General features: G+C 42.9%; 1 protein-coding gene across 6 annotated transcripts in view; it reads left to right on the top strand.

The window, feature by feature from the left end:
• LOC126342926 (protein abrupt-like) overlaps window positions 1-16,710 on the top strand; it is a 135,022-nt gene that overhangs the window by 106,704 nt on the left and 11,608 nt on the right. For 5 of the 6 annotated variants that reach the window (XM_050001898.1, XM_050001897.1, XM_050001896.1 and 2 more), the window contains one exon: window positions 1,204-1,819. In XM_050001898.1, coding sequence (XP_049857855.1) covers window positions 1,204-1,819 — 616 coding nt within the window. The remainder of the gene's footprint in view (window positions 1-1,203; window positions 1,820-16,710) is intronic. The other variant, XM_050001902.1, reaches the window with a different exon arrangement.

Raw genomic sequence — 16,710 nt, 5'->3', positions numbered from 1 at the left:
ACAGACAGACGAAGGCGCAAGGCATGGTAGTTGCGAAGGGGATCTGATGCCCGGCCCTTGGTCCTGTCCGGCCAACCTCGTTGAACAAACCGATCACCCGACGCAGGACCGGGTCCCGTGCAGTAGCCGACGCGACCTGTGAACCTGTAAGTGGAAAGCCCTCGACTGCACGACGTTCTTCCTCATCAATGTGGAAACAGAGGAGTTCATCACGATCGAAAACTGAGTCGGGGCCCATCGGCAATCGCAACAATGCATCAGCGTTGGCGTGCTGGGCCGTGGGGCGATAGTGAATCTCATAATGAAAACGAGAAAAGTATAAGGCCCAACGTTGCAGGCGGTGAGCTACCTTATCCGGAAGTGACGCCGATGGGCTGAACAGAGAGACCAGCGGTTTGTGGTCGGTGATGAGGTGAAACTTAGAACCATACAAAAAAACGCTGAACTTTTTTAGAGCATAAATGATAGCGAGCGCCTCCTTTTCGATTTGAGAGTAACACCGTTGCGCCTCGTTGAGGGTCTTGGAAGCATAGGCGATGGGTCGTGGCACTATCACAACAGATGGTCTGCTGCAGACAATACAATGAACAGTATGCTCCGAAACACTTGTGCGAGCCTCAGCATTGTGCTCTTTCAGCAGAGTTGCCACAGATCACCATCTATCCTGCTTTACAGAGCATACTCTATGTTCTGTGAAGAGTTGTAGACATCCAACCATTTAGCACCAAGTAGTAGTTTCACTGTCCTTCTATCTCTTTTCATAGGTGAACATTCGACCAGCATTGCCATTTTCAAAATACTCCTTCACAGTCTCTATGTATTAATAATCTCGATGTATTTCCCCATTTTCTGCTCATATCTTCACTAGGGTGATCCCCTGTCCGTGTCGCCTCTGCTTAAATACTCCTGTTGCTGTGTCATGCGCACACAATGCCACCAAGTTGCATCAAATGTCACAGTGGGCAATGGCCATACTGTTTTGGCTTATCTGTGTATGTTGCTGTAATCATTTTCAAACTCTGACTTCAACAACTCATTTTATATACACTGGCTCCTCTCCTTCCTTTCCCTATGTGCTTTCAAACACACGAATTATAAATGTTATGTATATGTGTTCCTGCCTGCTTATATTTCCATGTTTCTATACTTACATTTTGCAATTTATCTGTTGAAGTGTGATGAATTTTCCTCATCTGCTTTCAGGGTGGAAAAAATACTGTTCCAAGAAAGGAAAATTGTGGACAAATGAAACGTTCGAGGTTGTCTATGCAGACACCTGGAGGGACAGACATTATGAATGCAGAAGGAAGTAGTGACCAGTGTGGACTACAGCCCTTGCAGGCAGAACCTGTTGCTAACAATTCACAATATCAGAAGGGCAGAAATGACAGTAAGTGTGGATTCCCCAGCAGGCGAACATTGACAGCCCAGCACTCTAAAGATGATGCAAGTATACAGCACAGTAGTGGAATAAAGCATGAATTAGGGAATTGCAAGGCAGCCACTGATACATTGGAGCATTTTTCTGAGTTACAGACACCTGAGTATACAAGTAGCTCAGCATCTCTCAATGACAAAGACGGGGCAAGCTATGCTAAGGACAAGACATCATCTGCAATTCCAAGTCTTAGTTCTGTACAAGAGTCAATGTCTCAAATTAAGGTTGAGACTGAAATGGACACCAGTGAGATGAATAACACTCAGGAAACGCTGGATGTTTTTGTAGAATCTGATTACAAATCATCAGCGAGAGTTTCTCACTCCAGTAGCGCTAATGAAAAACATCAGTTGTACAGTAATGAAATGGATGTTATATTGGGTACGTTCTTCAAACAGATATTTATTACTAAACTTGATTGTTATAGTTCTTTTTATTAGTATCATCTGATGTATAATACATAAGTAGAAACTAGCTTAATTTGATCTTTTCTAAAGAGGTAACACCTGAGGATCCATGATGTTCAGAATGTACCAAAGTGCTGTCAGAATTCTCTCAATCACTACCAGCCATGACCTTAAGTCATATCCAATGGCTTCCCACACCATGACACGAGGACTGAAACTGCTGTGCCTCTCCAAAATGTCAGAAGAATGGGACATCTTCCCAGATCACCTCCATAACTGCCAATGATGGTCATCCAGGGTAGTGCAGAACTGCAGTTCACTTCTGAACGCATTTCAATGCCATTCATCAGCAACCCATGCTTCTCAGTCATGCCACCACCCAAAACACAACCATATGCATTGTGGTGCTAATGGCAGCTAGTGCGAGGTACGTCATTCCCTAGTCCAGCTTCTGCTAGTTTCCCACCAATGGTATTGGATGACACAGAATGTTGCAGGGAATTAGTTACATATTCTTGGACGACAGGCAGTGATGTGAAGGACCTATAATATACTTGGTGCACGGCATGACAGTCCTCCCTTGTGGTCAACTGTAGCTGACTGGAACATTGGTGATGGTGATGCCTTCCTTCATGCTCCCAAGCAGCCCAACTTTAGAGCATTGTCTCATCCAAATGCCTCACAAATCTGGATGTTGCACAGCTCAACCAGGTGGCCAATGAAGACCCATGATGCAGCCCCTTTCAAACTCTTGGAGTTGATAATCTTGTCTCACGCAAGTACATTACATCTCCTTGTCCTTGACAGTGATCACTCAGCATCTGACATAGTTCTTGCACAATATGTACCCTACCAGCCGTGGTAACAACACTAAACATAAACAACACTAATGCACTCTGTAGCCGTTCCAGTTGTCAGAGAGAAATGCAACTCTAATTATGCACATGCCTGCCTATTGTGTGTATGTGTACAACGTTATTTTCACATCTGACTACATCTTTTGAGTGCTTTTTTTGTTTGTAGTCAGGCAGTTTTAAATTTCCACAAATCACTTCAATGAAATGTTAACATGGAATCTTTAAATAAGCCATGGCTTCATTCCTGCCTCATCCTTGGCCAACTGAACTTTTACCTCTAATGATTAAGTTGTCATTGGGGCATTTAAATTCTGATCTTCATTCCATGACAAATTATCAGTATGACACAGAGATTAGCAACTAGTCCTTAATATAGAGAAATATTAAGTTAGTCACTTTATTTGGACGTAAAACTGATGATGTGTAATTGAAGTCACTCAGGTCATGTAAATATATGTGAGTAGTATCATACATAAGGCTGCTTTAAGGCCTAAGTGACATAAGGGGTTATTTGCAGTGCCAAGCTTGAAAGTGGTGCCAGGAGTACTGAAGTGCAAAATTTGTATATAGGCTTTATCATATTTAGTAGTGAAACTGATGTGGATGAAAGTGTGTGTTAACAGAAGTGAAAACAATGTAGTGAACATGGGTCCACAAATGAGCCATTTCTGAGATAATTGCATGTATGCGTTCACAAGCCGCCACTGACTTCAGTATCGGATATTGCCATAGTTTATATAAATGTATGAAACGTTTTTATTTATCCATATCTAATTAAGCTTCAATTTCACTCAAGACCTACCTTAAGCAGAAATACAATAATAATTCAATGCACTACACATTACAGTTTACTATACACTTGTATGTATAAAGCAAGTGTTCCATGTGTCATCCTCACATTTGTAGGCAATACTGCACTCATCTCTGCAATGAGTTTCAAATTCTTTCAAACATCTGATCATCTCTTATATCTTGAAAGAATTGTGCAGTTCACTGCTCCAGTACTTCAACTGTACTGATGAGAGTGCTGTACACTTCACTTCTTAGATGACCCCGAAACAGACAGATCCAGAGAATTGAGGTGAGGTGACTTCGGAGGTCAAACTGTAAGCAGTGCTCAACCTATCCATCTGGGACAAGGAAAGGTAGGCCATGAGGAATATTTGAGGCCAATTATGTGGAGACATAACTGAAAAATTTGTGTTTCAAATATATTTGTACTACCTAGGAAAATATTTGTACCTGAAGTCAGTGGGAGCTCATAACCAGACATTCACAATTACCTTGCAAACAGCTCGTATATGGAGCCACATTTACTGGAATATTTTTGCTCCTGCTGTCTTATATTTTCACACAATTTAGTTTTTGCAGTTTATTGTTATCCACTCTGTATATACTTAATTTAAAAAATTATTATAAGTTTTGTAGATAAATCTATATATATAAAAGAAAGTCATGTTAGTTACACTCTTTATAACTCAAGAACGGCTGGACCAATTTGGCTGAAAATTGGTGGAGAGGTAGCTTAGAACCAGGAGACAGACATACGTTACTTTTTATCCTGTTCAACTGCTATAAAATGTGGTGTAACAAAAATGCATCTGGCATGGAATAAGAAAACGCAAACATCAGCTAAACGACGGCAGGACCGTCTGAAAATTGGCTGAAAATTGGTGGAGAGGTAGCTTAGAACCAGGAGACGGACTTAGGATACTTTTTATCCCATTTGAAGGAGACGGACTTAGGATACTTTTTATCCCATTTGACCGCTATAAAACGTAGTATAACAAAAATGCATCTGTTATGGAATAACAAAACACAAATGTCGGCTAGACGTCACTATAAGACGTGGTATACAAAAACGCATCTGACATGGAATAACAAAATGCAAATGGCATCTAAATGTCTATGGTAAAGTATCAGTATATATCATTAATTAAAAATTTAAAGAAATAATTGCCTGTGTAACAAATGAATGAAGCCACCAACTATCCAATTGAATTTTTAAACTCCTTGGATGTGCCTGGCTTACCACCGCACAATTTATGCCTAGTAATCATGCTTCGAAACATAAACCAACAAAAACTGTGCAATGGTACACTTTTGGTGGTAAGTAAATTGATGAATAATGTTATTTACGTGATGATACTCAAAGGAATATGTGGAAGTTCTCATTCTGTGGATCCCGATGATCCCAACAGATATGCCATTTGAGTTTAAAAGACTTCAATTTCTGATGTGTCTTGCATTCGCCATGACCATTAACAAATCACAAAGCCAAATCCTTGAAAGTTTGTGGTTTAAATCTGGAAATCCATGTTTTTCACATGGTGAATTATATGTGGCATGTTCATGAGTCGGAAGACCGTCTGCATTGTTTGTTCTTGTGCCTGATAATAAAACAAAAAATGTTGTGTATCACAAGGCACATATGTGTAGAGTGGAAGCTATACACCAAAAAACATAAAGAATGAAGAATCATTAAAATACTTATTTTTTTTAATTGTATTTCCTAATAAAAAATTGAATTTAACATCGAAAATCTGATTATTTATTGGCTTTAAGGCAGAACAGAGTTCGCCGGGTCAGCTAGTAAATAATAAATATTGTGTGTCTCACAGTTTTGTGCAGATATTTCCATCTGCTGCCATTTTGAGAAATTCAGCTGTTTCATTTTCATATGTAATGTACTGAAATCAACAGTATGAAAAGCTTGCTGAAATCAACCAATGTTAAAATGATTGTTTCATACATGCCATGGCATGTTTGGTATCAACAGTTACTCTGATTAATGCAGCTGCTGTGCTGTGTGTTTTCAGAAACCATATTGATATGTTTTATGAATGTCATATACTCTTTCAGCTGCTGTGGGTAATTTGCTGATCAGCTTGTAGTAGCCTGGTGGTTTTGGGTAATCATTCTTGGGTACTGATCGAATTATACTTTTCTTCTGCTTCATATGACATGTATCACTAACAAGATAGAGACTGAAGAACTCTGTGGGAACTGAGATATTAATATTAGCAACATTTTTAATCCTGCCTATGCTCACTCTGTTATTACCTACTGCCAAAGAGGGTTTTTTTTTTGTGATTACTTTCTGTACTGTGTGTATGGAAATACATCAGTTGTGGGGTTGCTACCTTGTGACTGATAATTTATCATAGCTTGAGAGCTGACTGCTGTTGAGAAAAAGTTGTTCAATTTGTCTGCCAGAACTTGAAAATCAGCTTCAAACTTTTCCTTTCCTGTGCCTAAATTGCACAAATTTTTATTTTATTTTATTTTTTCCCCTGCAGTGCAGCAGAATGTGACTTTCTGCCTACGACAGACCTGGAATGCCTGATTTTGGCAATGTGCATTTTTTGCTTCACTTTGTTCTACAGCTGCCTGTCTAGTTCATAAAGTTCAAGTGTTGGATTTTTCTTGATTTTTGAGTGGGCAGAGTCTTCTTTATTCATTACCTGACGTAATTTCATAGTCAGCCATGGAACAGGAACACTCTATAATTTCAAAATGTACCAGATGTAATCTGATTCTGTATTTAAAGCCATACGAAATATATAAATAAAACTCTATAATTTGAGTGAATGTTTAAGGACATACGGTGCATAAGTCTGCAACTAAATTCCCAGGCTTTACTATCAAATGTTCAGGGTGACAGCATGTGATGGATTGGATCCAGAAGTATTGTACTCTTATAGTTAAGAGTGAAATAATCTACTTATATTCTCTCCAGAGTGAAATTTGAGCTGCAGATCAGTATTTGTGTCTCCTATAGTAATTACATGCTCATATTGTGAGACTTACTAGGCAGACAAGGCTGATTGGAAGATTGATGCCATGTTGATTTTGGGTCATTTATAGACTTTCTACTTTCCTGTTAATAATTTCTGACCAGATATATTTATTTTGAAAAAAAAATGAACTCTGCTTCTTCCACTATTAGCATCACTACTCTGCAATTTACATTTAAATGGTTCCATGAAATTTTGGCAGACGACAATTTCAGACTAACAAAGTCTGATAGCAGATCTGCGACCCCTTGAATCTGCCATCTATGAGAACAGATACAGCAACTGGCTGATTCAGGTGGCTTTCCAACACAAGAGCTCCAAGAAAGACATGGAGCTTCAACAATGACATGGAACGTGAAAACTAGGTAGAAGAAGATGGTTTACCACTGTGACATTAAACCATACGCCCATCCCCCTAAGCGGTGCTTTAAGTGCTTGAAGTTCGGGCACATATCTTCCCGCTGCACTTCCAGCACCACATATCGAGACTGTGGACATCCACTGCACCCAGTTACTCCATGTGCGCCATCTCCAACTTGCATCAACTGTGGAGAGTACCACTCCACCTGGTTGCCAGACTGCCCAGTACTCCAAAAGACCACTTTCATACCATTTGCGGGCAAGGATTATAAAAAATTGGCAGACCACAGCGATAACATCACATAATGCCAGTTTTCTGCTCACCAGCCAAAACTTGAGGTTTACCGGGGGCAGTGAAAGCAGACCTGGGTCTCAAAACACTGGGGGCATATCAGATTCCACGTGAATGTGGAAAAACTTATTTTGGACAAACAATCAACATAGTTCAAGAACAATGCATAGAACATTAACACTACACTCGCTTGCTGCTACCCAACAAGTCTGCAATAGCAGACCAATGCATTGACATTGCTCATAAAATGTTTTACCAACAAATGGAAGTCCTGGGTACCACCAATAAATTTTAAGACTGCATTTTTCCAAGAAGCAATTGAACATCATGTGACTGATATCTTAATCAACAGAGACACTAGCTTCCAACTGAACAGGGCTTGCAAATCCTTACTTAACTCCATGCAAGTTATATATGACACCTGAATTGGAGATGTAATAAGGGTAGCAACTGGAAGGCAACTGAGAATTTCCCCTCCACCATTGCAGCTGCACACATCCCCATCACAAAGCACAGTGTGAGCCCAGTGAGTCCTGAACTGTGTAGGTATAAATACTGTTAGCCCACAGCAGACACTTCATTCCATCAACACTGCCTGATGATGGCAGAGTGATTGTCTGCTGAAATATCATGAACTTTTGACGATCAGATATGGCAGTACACCCAAGAACTGTGGAAGCAGTATATACACCAGGAAAACCTCAGACTACATATATCTAAGTGTTTGGTAGGGGTTTCATAGAACCACTTCCAGAATATATCCCTGCCTTTTCACTATTGAAAAGCACGTCAGGAAAAATAAGCACCTTAATCTTTTTGTGTCAGCAATTATTTCACTTACTTTATTATAATCGTCTCTTTAGGTGGGAGTCAACAAAATACTTTGGCATTCAGGGGAGAAACTTGATAATTTTAATTCTGTGAAAACATACTGCCACAATGACAAATGTTTTCTTTCAATTATTGCCACCACAACTTGCTTATCGTATCCATCTATTTCTCTCCTCCATTCTACAAAAATACAAAACAAGTTGCCCGTCTTTGAACTTCTTCAGTGTCCTGTGTCAATTCTGTCTGGTAAGGATTGCATACTGCATAACAATGCTTCAGAAGAGGATGGGCAAGCATAGTGTAGAGAATCACTTTAGTAAATTTGTTGTATCTTCAAAGTGTTCTACCAATAAAGCGAAATCTTTGGTTTCCCTTCTACACATTTTCTACGTGAAAGTTCCAGTTTAAATTGGTTATAATTGTGCTCCCTAGGTATTTAATTGAGTCAACAACCTTTAAATTTGTCTGGTTTATCTTGTAACTGAAATTGAACAGAATTTTTATTTTAGTAGTCATTTGGAGACCCTCATGTTTTTTATTGTTGAGGGTTAACTAACGCTTTTTGCATCATGCAAGTATCTTGTCTGCATAATTTTCTAATTGATTTGATTTCTTGATGTATTTGCTTGATGATAAAATGTCATCATCTGCAAACCATCAAAGAGGACTGCTCAGCTATCTTCTAAATTGTTTACATAGATTAAGAACAACAGAGGACCTTTAACACTTACTGTGAAACCTCTGATACAATTTCATTTTCACTAGATGAATTCCCTTCATTTATTACGAACATTGACCCTTGTAACAAGAAATCTTGACTCCAGTCACACAGCTGAGATGGTATACCATAGGCACACAGTTGATAGGAAGCAACATGTGATGTGTGTTAAAAGCCTTCTGGAAATCATGTGAGATGGATATAGCCCAAGGAGACGCTTGTTTGGTCATGTGTTCAACAGAAGAATTATGCGGAATTTCAACTGGTAAACACAATGTAAAATGCATTAAAATGAGCCATTAATAGCTACATGTTGTGGTTGACAGGAGAGCCAACACCATGTTACTAAAGGAGGCCGAAATGCCCGTGTTTTAGCTCACGCCAGCCTGCGTGAGGTCTGGAACATGACAAGGGAATTAGAATTGAGAAAAACGGATGTAGCTGGTGGAATACTTAACTTTAATCTATTAATGGTGAACGTCGCTCTTGACAATACATGATTCTCACAATATCAATAGTAACGGATAATGGCACCTTGCTAGGTCAAAGCAAATAATGTAGCTGAAGGCTATGCGAACTATCGTCTCGGCAAATGAGAGCGTATTTATTCAGTGAACCATTGCTAGCAAAGTCGGCGGGGCGAGTGCTAGGAAGTCTCTCTAGACCTGCCGTGTGGCGGCACTCGGTCTCCAATCACTGATAATGGCGACACGCGGGTCCGACGTATACTACCGGGCCACGGCCGATTTAAAGGCTACCACCTAGCAAGTGTGGTGCCTGGCGGTGACACCACACTACAGATTGGTATAAGTGACAAGCAGTTCACAGGTGTGTTTTATTGTGACTGACTGAAGACTTACCTGTGCTTCCCCTATCTCAGGAGACTGAGGGAGGAGGGAGACAATGACCCTTATTTGCTAAAGTAGATGTTTGTTATGGTTGTCCAGGCTGTAGGCTGTGATCATCTGCAGGCTTTGGTAAATGAGGGACTCGCTAGTAAGGTGTATCGAAGAGGAGTGCACTGTGCAGTGACAAGGAGTGTATGTCGACAATGTGGAGTAATAGATGCCATTGAGAGTGCTCGTGTTTGCCTTAATCAGCGATTAAGAATCGACAGAGGGAAAGCTTCAAATAAAACTGACTAAAGGATTCAGAAAAAAGTTACCCTGGAACAGAGGTAAAACAAATAAAAACATAATTAGCTGGTGATAAATTGGCTTAGCTCCCTTATGTAGTAAACCACAGTCAAAGAAGTTGATAATAGTTGTGAGGAAAATGAAAACTATATGGTCGAAAGAGCAGGTTGAGGAGATTGGTGTCAATATAATAGGTCAATACGAAGTAGGCGTGAGGTCTGGAACATGACAAGGGAATTAGAATTGAGAAAAACGGACGTAGCTGGTGGAATACTTAACTTTAATCTATTAATGGTGAACGTCGCTCTTGACAATACATGATTCTCACAATATCAATAGTACTGATAATGGCACCTTGCTAGGTCGTAGCAAATAACGTAGCTGAAGGCTATGCTAACTATCATCTCAGCAAACGAGAGTGTATTTATTGAGTGAACCATCACTAGCAAAGTCGGCTGTACAACTGGGGCGAGTGCTAGGAAGTCTCTGTAGACCTGCCGTGTGGCGGCGCTCGGTCTGCAATCACTGATAGTGGCGATACGTGGGTCCGACGTATACTACCGGACCACGGCCAATTTAAAGGCTACCACCTAGCAAGTGTGGTGTCTGGCGGTGACACCACATTTGTCCCCCGCAAATCGGCGTACGTTTGTGGCATAAGGCTTCCGCCCGCCGTGGGGAGGACTGCATGTTGACGTATGCGACGAGGTGGGGAGCCTAACAACAGGTGAGGCTGTGCCACCCGCACCCTGCCATTCGGACCGCGGGCAGATAGGAAACGCCTGAAAACCTGCTCCAGGGTGCATGCAGTGCATGCGCCCGTAGAGAGACTGGAGGGGCCAAGGGTCGACCTCCATTGGGCCGGGGCACCCGACGGGCGAAGAGTTCCATGTCGGAGGACAGCTGGTCACGGGAAGCGATCGGCGGCGTGTGACCCAGGGAGGCGCCCGACGGTTGCAGTGACGCGTCCACTGTGGGCGTCGCCGGCAGGAGAACAGGCGGCGGCGCGGCGCCATGGGGCGAAATGGAAGGCAGCGTCGGTAACACCTGGGGCTGAGGCGAGCCAGTAGATGGGTCCCCGGGACGCTGACCGGACGAGCGGCAGATCCCGTGTGACGACAAAGGCGCAGCTGATTGAGATGCCGACGCACCTCACCAGAGGCCCCCAAAACCAGATACATAGCGCTGCCAAGGCAGCGAAGAATGCGCCCTTCGAGCCAACACTGTGACCCTCGATAGTGGCGATAGTAGACAACGTCGCCTGGAGCAAAAGCAGGTGTCTGCCACTGCACAGGAACCTGATGCGGCGGATGTAGCAAAGACATCAGGGTTCGATGATGACAACCGTGGAGCAACTCAGCCAGCGAGCGACCATCTCGGGGCTGAGAGCGATACATAATGCATCTTCCCAAGAATGCGAGTCTTTCAACTTCAACATCTGTGACTTGAAAGTCCTGACTAATTGTTCAGCGGGACCGTTTGACTGTGGCGAAAACGGCGCGGACTTCAGATGTTGAATACCATTGGCCTTGCAGAATGACTGAAATTCTGCAGACATGAATTGTGGGCCATTGTCGGAAACAATTGTCTGTGGAAGACCTTCAATGCAAAAGATAGCAGGCAACGCTTTGATGGTGGCAGGCGATGTCATGGAAGACATCTGGACAACAAAAGGAAAATTACTGAATGAATCACCCACAACCAACCATCGAGCATTCCAGAATGGACCAGCAAAATCTATGTGTAAGCATTGCCAAGGAGAAGTTGCGTTTGGCCATGCAAACAATTTCTGCAGTGGTGCTGATTGTTGTTCGGCACACACCATGCAAGAAGAGCACATATTCGTAATCGCGGCATCAATTCCAAACCAAGTACAGTGCTGACGAGCAAGTTGTTTCGTTCTCACTATACCCCAATGTCCTCGGTGGAGAAGCTGTAAGACAGAGGCCTGTAATGAACGTGGGACCACGACTCTGGACTGATCATTATCAGAACGCAACAGCAAAACACCACGTCGTACAAAAAGTCTCTCCTTGTGAGCAAAAAATCGGCGAACCAACGGGTCCCCGATCCGTGACTTTGACAAGCGCCATTGCGTAGCAACAAAATGCAGAACGGGAGCAAGGACAGGGTCGGCAGCTGTGGCTTTAGCTACACGACGAAAATCAATCGGTAACGATTAGACCACGTCATCGGTTTCCGCATCAATGAACATGCAAGCAAAAAGTTCAGAGGAATCAAATGCCCTATCCTCAGCAACAGGCAAGCGGGACAATGCATCGGCGTTTCCGTGGTTAGCAGTGGACCGCTACGATATCTTGTATCAGTCTGTGATTATGGTAAAGTGACGACCATACAATAAATCATGAAACTTTGTAACACCAAATATGAGAGTCAATGCTTCTTTCTCGATCTGTGATTAATTTCTTTGAGCAGAGGAGAGCAATTTGGATGCAAAGGCAATAGGGCAGTTGTGCGATCCATCTTTGTGCGCAAGCACAGCACCGATCCCGAAATCCGATGCATCCACCATCAACAAGAGGGGCTTCTGGGGATTGAATGGCGTAAGGCAAGTATTGGAAAGCAACGTCGATTTCAACCGGCGAAAGGCGCGGTCGCACTCCGTCGTCCAGACGAATGGAACACCCTGACGACGTAAGCGATGAAGCGGAGCTGAAATGTAAGAGGCATGCGGCACATAGCGGTGGTAGTAATTTATTTTTCCCAGCACACTCTGTAGCTGCTTCAAATTCTGCGGCGACGGCAAGTCTTGTATGGCATGAAGGTGCGTGGGACTGGGATGTATGCCTTGGGCAGTGAGTACATGTCCCAAGTATGGCAAGTCCCGAGCAAACAACACACATTTGTCCTTCCGCAAGCAAAGACCATTTTGTCGCAAGACCTGAAATAATGTTCTGAGATTGGCCAAATGTTCTTCTTCCGTCTTTCCGGAGATCACAATATCGTCCAGATAATTTGCTGCAGTTGGGACCGACGCACAAACAGTTTGTAGATATTGCTGAAACAATGCAGGGGCGGATGCACACCCGAATGGCAGTCATTTGAATCGATACAAACCAAGATGCGTGTTAACCACCAAAACGCGCTGGGATTCTTTGTCCAGCGGTATTTGCAAGGACGCATCTGCTAGGTCCGAATTCGAAAAATATTTACCCGGGCACAGTTTGTCAAAAAGATCTTCCGGGCGGGGTAAAGGAAAAGTTGCAATCACTAGTTGTGGATTCACTGTTGCCTTGAAGTCCACACAAACTCTCAATTTTCCCGAAGGTTTTGGCAAAATTACTAAGGGTGATGCCCAGAGAGAAGCCTGCACACGTTCAATTACACCTTGTGATTCCAAATCGTGTAATGTTTTTGTGACCTCATCACGCGGTGCTTGGGGAACATTGCGTGCTCTGAAAAATTTCGGTTGCACATTTGCTTTCAGTTCTGAATGTTTTATAGTTCTTAGCGCAGCCGAGGGCCGGTGCAAAAATGTCTGCAAATTCTTCATATAGACGAGAAACACTGTCTGAATGCACAGTCTGGTTCACTGATAGGACCTGATTTACCATAGACAAGTTAAACAACTGAAATAAATCGAAACCAAACAAGTTCACTGCAGAAGAAGAACAAAGGACGTAAAATGACACAAGTTTTGTTTGTCGTTTGTGTGTTGCAAAAAGTCTGCACTGTCCTAAGACAGGGATATCTTGACCGGAATAGCCAGTTAATTTAACATTTGCTGCACGCAACGGAGGTGTGTCCAGCAGTTCGTAAGTGTCTTGATTGATCAGTGAAACTGCAGCTCCGGTATCGAGCTGGAATGGTATCACTTTGCCATTAATGTCCAAGTCCACAAAAAGTTTATTGTCCTGCTGACGACAAGAGCGACTGTCTCGTGCAATACGAACTGACACTGGTACATAATCACTTGGGCTTGACGGGAGTTCCGGCGATGTCGACCCACTCTAGTTTTGGGACGAACACAGTCACTGTTAGAGAGAGTGGCACTGCGCGGAGTGGAATGAACTACATGAATGTCCATGGGCGATGTTTCGCGAGCCTGAGTATCCTTGGTTCGATTCCGATTCTGGCGCGAAGCAAAGGGCCTGGAACGGCTTTGAGCTTCCGGTCTGAGCTTTTTCTGGCAAACACTCTGAACATGCCCTTTTTTATTACAATAAAAGCAAATAGCTTGGTGTGACGGGCAATTCTCACGCGAATGTTTAGTAGCACATCGCGGGCATGATTTGATCACTGCATTAGCTTGCCGGCGCGGCACACGTGGCTGAGAGCCTGGCGGCAGCGGTGATGCCAGGCGCGAGGGCTGTTTACTGCTCCGTGCAGCTCGCCCGGCGGGCCGATGATCCTGACACACTGCTGGCGAAGTTTCAAATGATTCCTGAGCAAAGTCAAGTGTGTCCTGCCGATCCAATATGTCCATCACTTGTTGAAGGAAGGGATTTACTAGATTCAAAATCTGTTACCTTATACGAACATCAGAAACGTTCTGTGCAATGGCATCACGTACCATTGTATCTGAATAAGGGAGTCCATATTGATAATCGAAAGCACAATCCCTAGTAAGGCCTTGCAAGGTTGCAACCCACTCCCGATTAGTCTGAGCTGCCGTACGTTTTGTACGAAAGAAGGTATACCGTTTGGCAACTACATTGACTGATTCTTTGAAATATGCATCTAATGCAGACAAAATTTCTTCGTAGGACAGAGTTGCTATGTCGCGGCGGGGAAATAATTTTACTATCACACGATACGTGTTCACGCCGACAGAAGACAACAAAAAAGGCTGCCCCTCGTTATATTGAATTCTGTAGGCGGCGAGATGAAATCCATATTGGCGTGACCACTCCGTCCAGCTTTACAGTGCAGCATCAAAAGGTTGAAAAGTGGGTGCAACAGCATGTTGTGGCTGCGTTAGCGGTGAAGCGGCTGCTGCCACATCGTTTTGCATCGCACTTTGACACTGGACGAGCTGTCCAAGGGCATCCAGTAAGGCCTGCGTCTGCTGATTCTGTAAGCCATAAAATTCGGACAGTACATCTGGAGATTGTGGTGAAGCCATTACACAAGTAAATCAGGACAATATCGATAAGAACGCAGTTGTGCCTCGTTGCCAATGTTGTGGTTGGCAGGAGAGCCAACACCGTGTTACTAAAGGAGGCCGAAATGCACGTGTTTTAGCTCACGCAGGCTGGCGTGAGGTCTGGAACATGACAAGGGAATTAGAATTGAGAAAAACGGATGTAGCTGGTGGAATACTTAACTTTAATCTATTAATGGTGAACGTCGCTCTTGACAATACATGATTCTCACAATATCAATAGTAACGGATAATGGCGCCTTGCTAGGTCGTAGCAAATAACGTAGCTGAAGGCTATGCTAACTATCGTCTCGGCAAATGAGAGCGTATTTATTCAGTGAACCATCGCTAGCAAAGTCTAAGGGGCGAGTGCTAGGAAGTCTCTCTAGACCTGCCGTGTGGTGGCACTCGGTCTGCAATCACTGATAGTGGCAACACGCGGGTCCGACGTATACTACCGGGCCACGTTTGCCTTAATCAGCGATTAAGAATCGACAGAGGGAAAGCTTCAAATAAAACTGACTAAAGGATTCAGAAAAAAGTTACCCTGGAACAGAGGTAAAACAAATAAAAACATAATTAGCTGGTGATAAATAAATTGGCTTAGCTCCCTTATGTAGTAAACCACAGTCAAAGAAGTTGATAATAGTTGTGAGGAAAATGAAAACTATATGGTCGAAAGAGCAGGTTGAGGAGATTGGTGTCAATATAATAGGTCAATACTAAGTAGAATGATAGTTGTAGAATAAAATGAAGTATAGCAGTTGAGGAAGCTTTAAAAACACAATCAACAAACACTAAAGCGTGATTCATTGTGACTCACAAAAATTCATTTAATGTCTTCCTGTTGGGATATGTCTCATATAAAATCTTCACTACAATCCTGCTACTCTGAGTCACTACACTTTGCAGCAATATTTGTGAGATGGTAGTATTTAACAATTTTAGCCTTTATTGTTCACTGACAGTACTTCCTGTCTTGGTGAATTTCATTCTTTAGCTAAACATTCCCACATTTTTCTTTTATATGAAAGAAATTGAACTATTGTGGGCCTGAGGTTTGTGGTTCCTGGCAGCCTGCATCATACTTGGTGGCTTCTTTCAACATCAGTCATGTTTACCTCCACACGAAACTCCTCACACACAACCACGATGAACAAACTGTCTCTGCACGTGTGATCACTTCTGGCCACCCTGAGCATTCGGTAATTTTATGGATGTGTGGTGTCTGTTGCTTCAAAAGAACAGACACTATGCACTAAGCAGTGGCAGGAGGAAACACTTATAAATGGTATGGAAATATGCAAACTTTTGGAGCCAGTGGCTCCTGTTCCTTGCAGAAAGGCTTAAGGTAAAGAAGGAGAGATGAAGGAAAAGGACTGGAAAGGATTAGGAAATGAGAAGAGTTGTGGAAAATTCATCAAAAACCCTGGGCACGTGGGGACTTATTGGATGGATGAGAGGGAAAGACTGTTGTTACCTGCACTTATTCACTGCAGGCATCAACAGTCGGTCTTTCTATCTCATCCCTCCCAGTAAGTCTCCCCTGGCCCAGGATATGTGTGACTTTTCTGTAACTCTCCCCCTTGTCAGTCCTTTTCCTTCATCCTTCTTCTTTTCCCATCAGCCCTTCTGACAGAAGGTGGAGCCAATGGCTCCGAAAGCTAGCCTACTTCCATATCATTTATATGTGTATTCTCTTGCTGCCATTTGGTGAGTAGATTCTTTTTTTTATCTATCCACCCTACATTATATTTTCAGACATTGATT

This window comes from Schistocerca gregaria, chromosome 1 (assembly GCF_023897955.1).
Source record: "Schistocerca gregaria isolate iqSchGreg1 chromosome 1, iqSchGreg1.2, whole genome shotgun sequence".
Lineage (NCBI taxonomy): Eukaryota > Metazoa > Arthropoda > Insecta > Orthoptera > Acrididae > Schistocerca > Schistocerca gregaria.
Note: the sequence above shows the minus strand (reverse complement) of the source record. Positions and strands in the feature narration are given on the sequence as shown.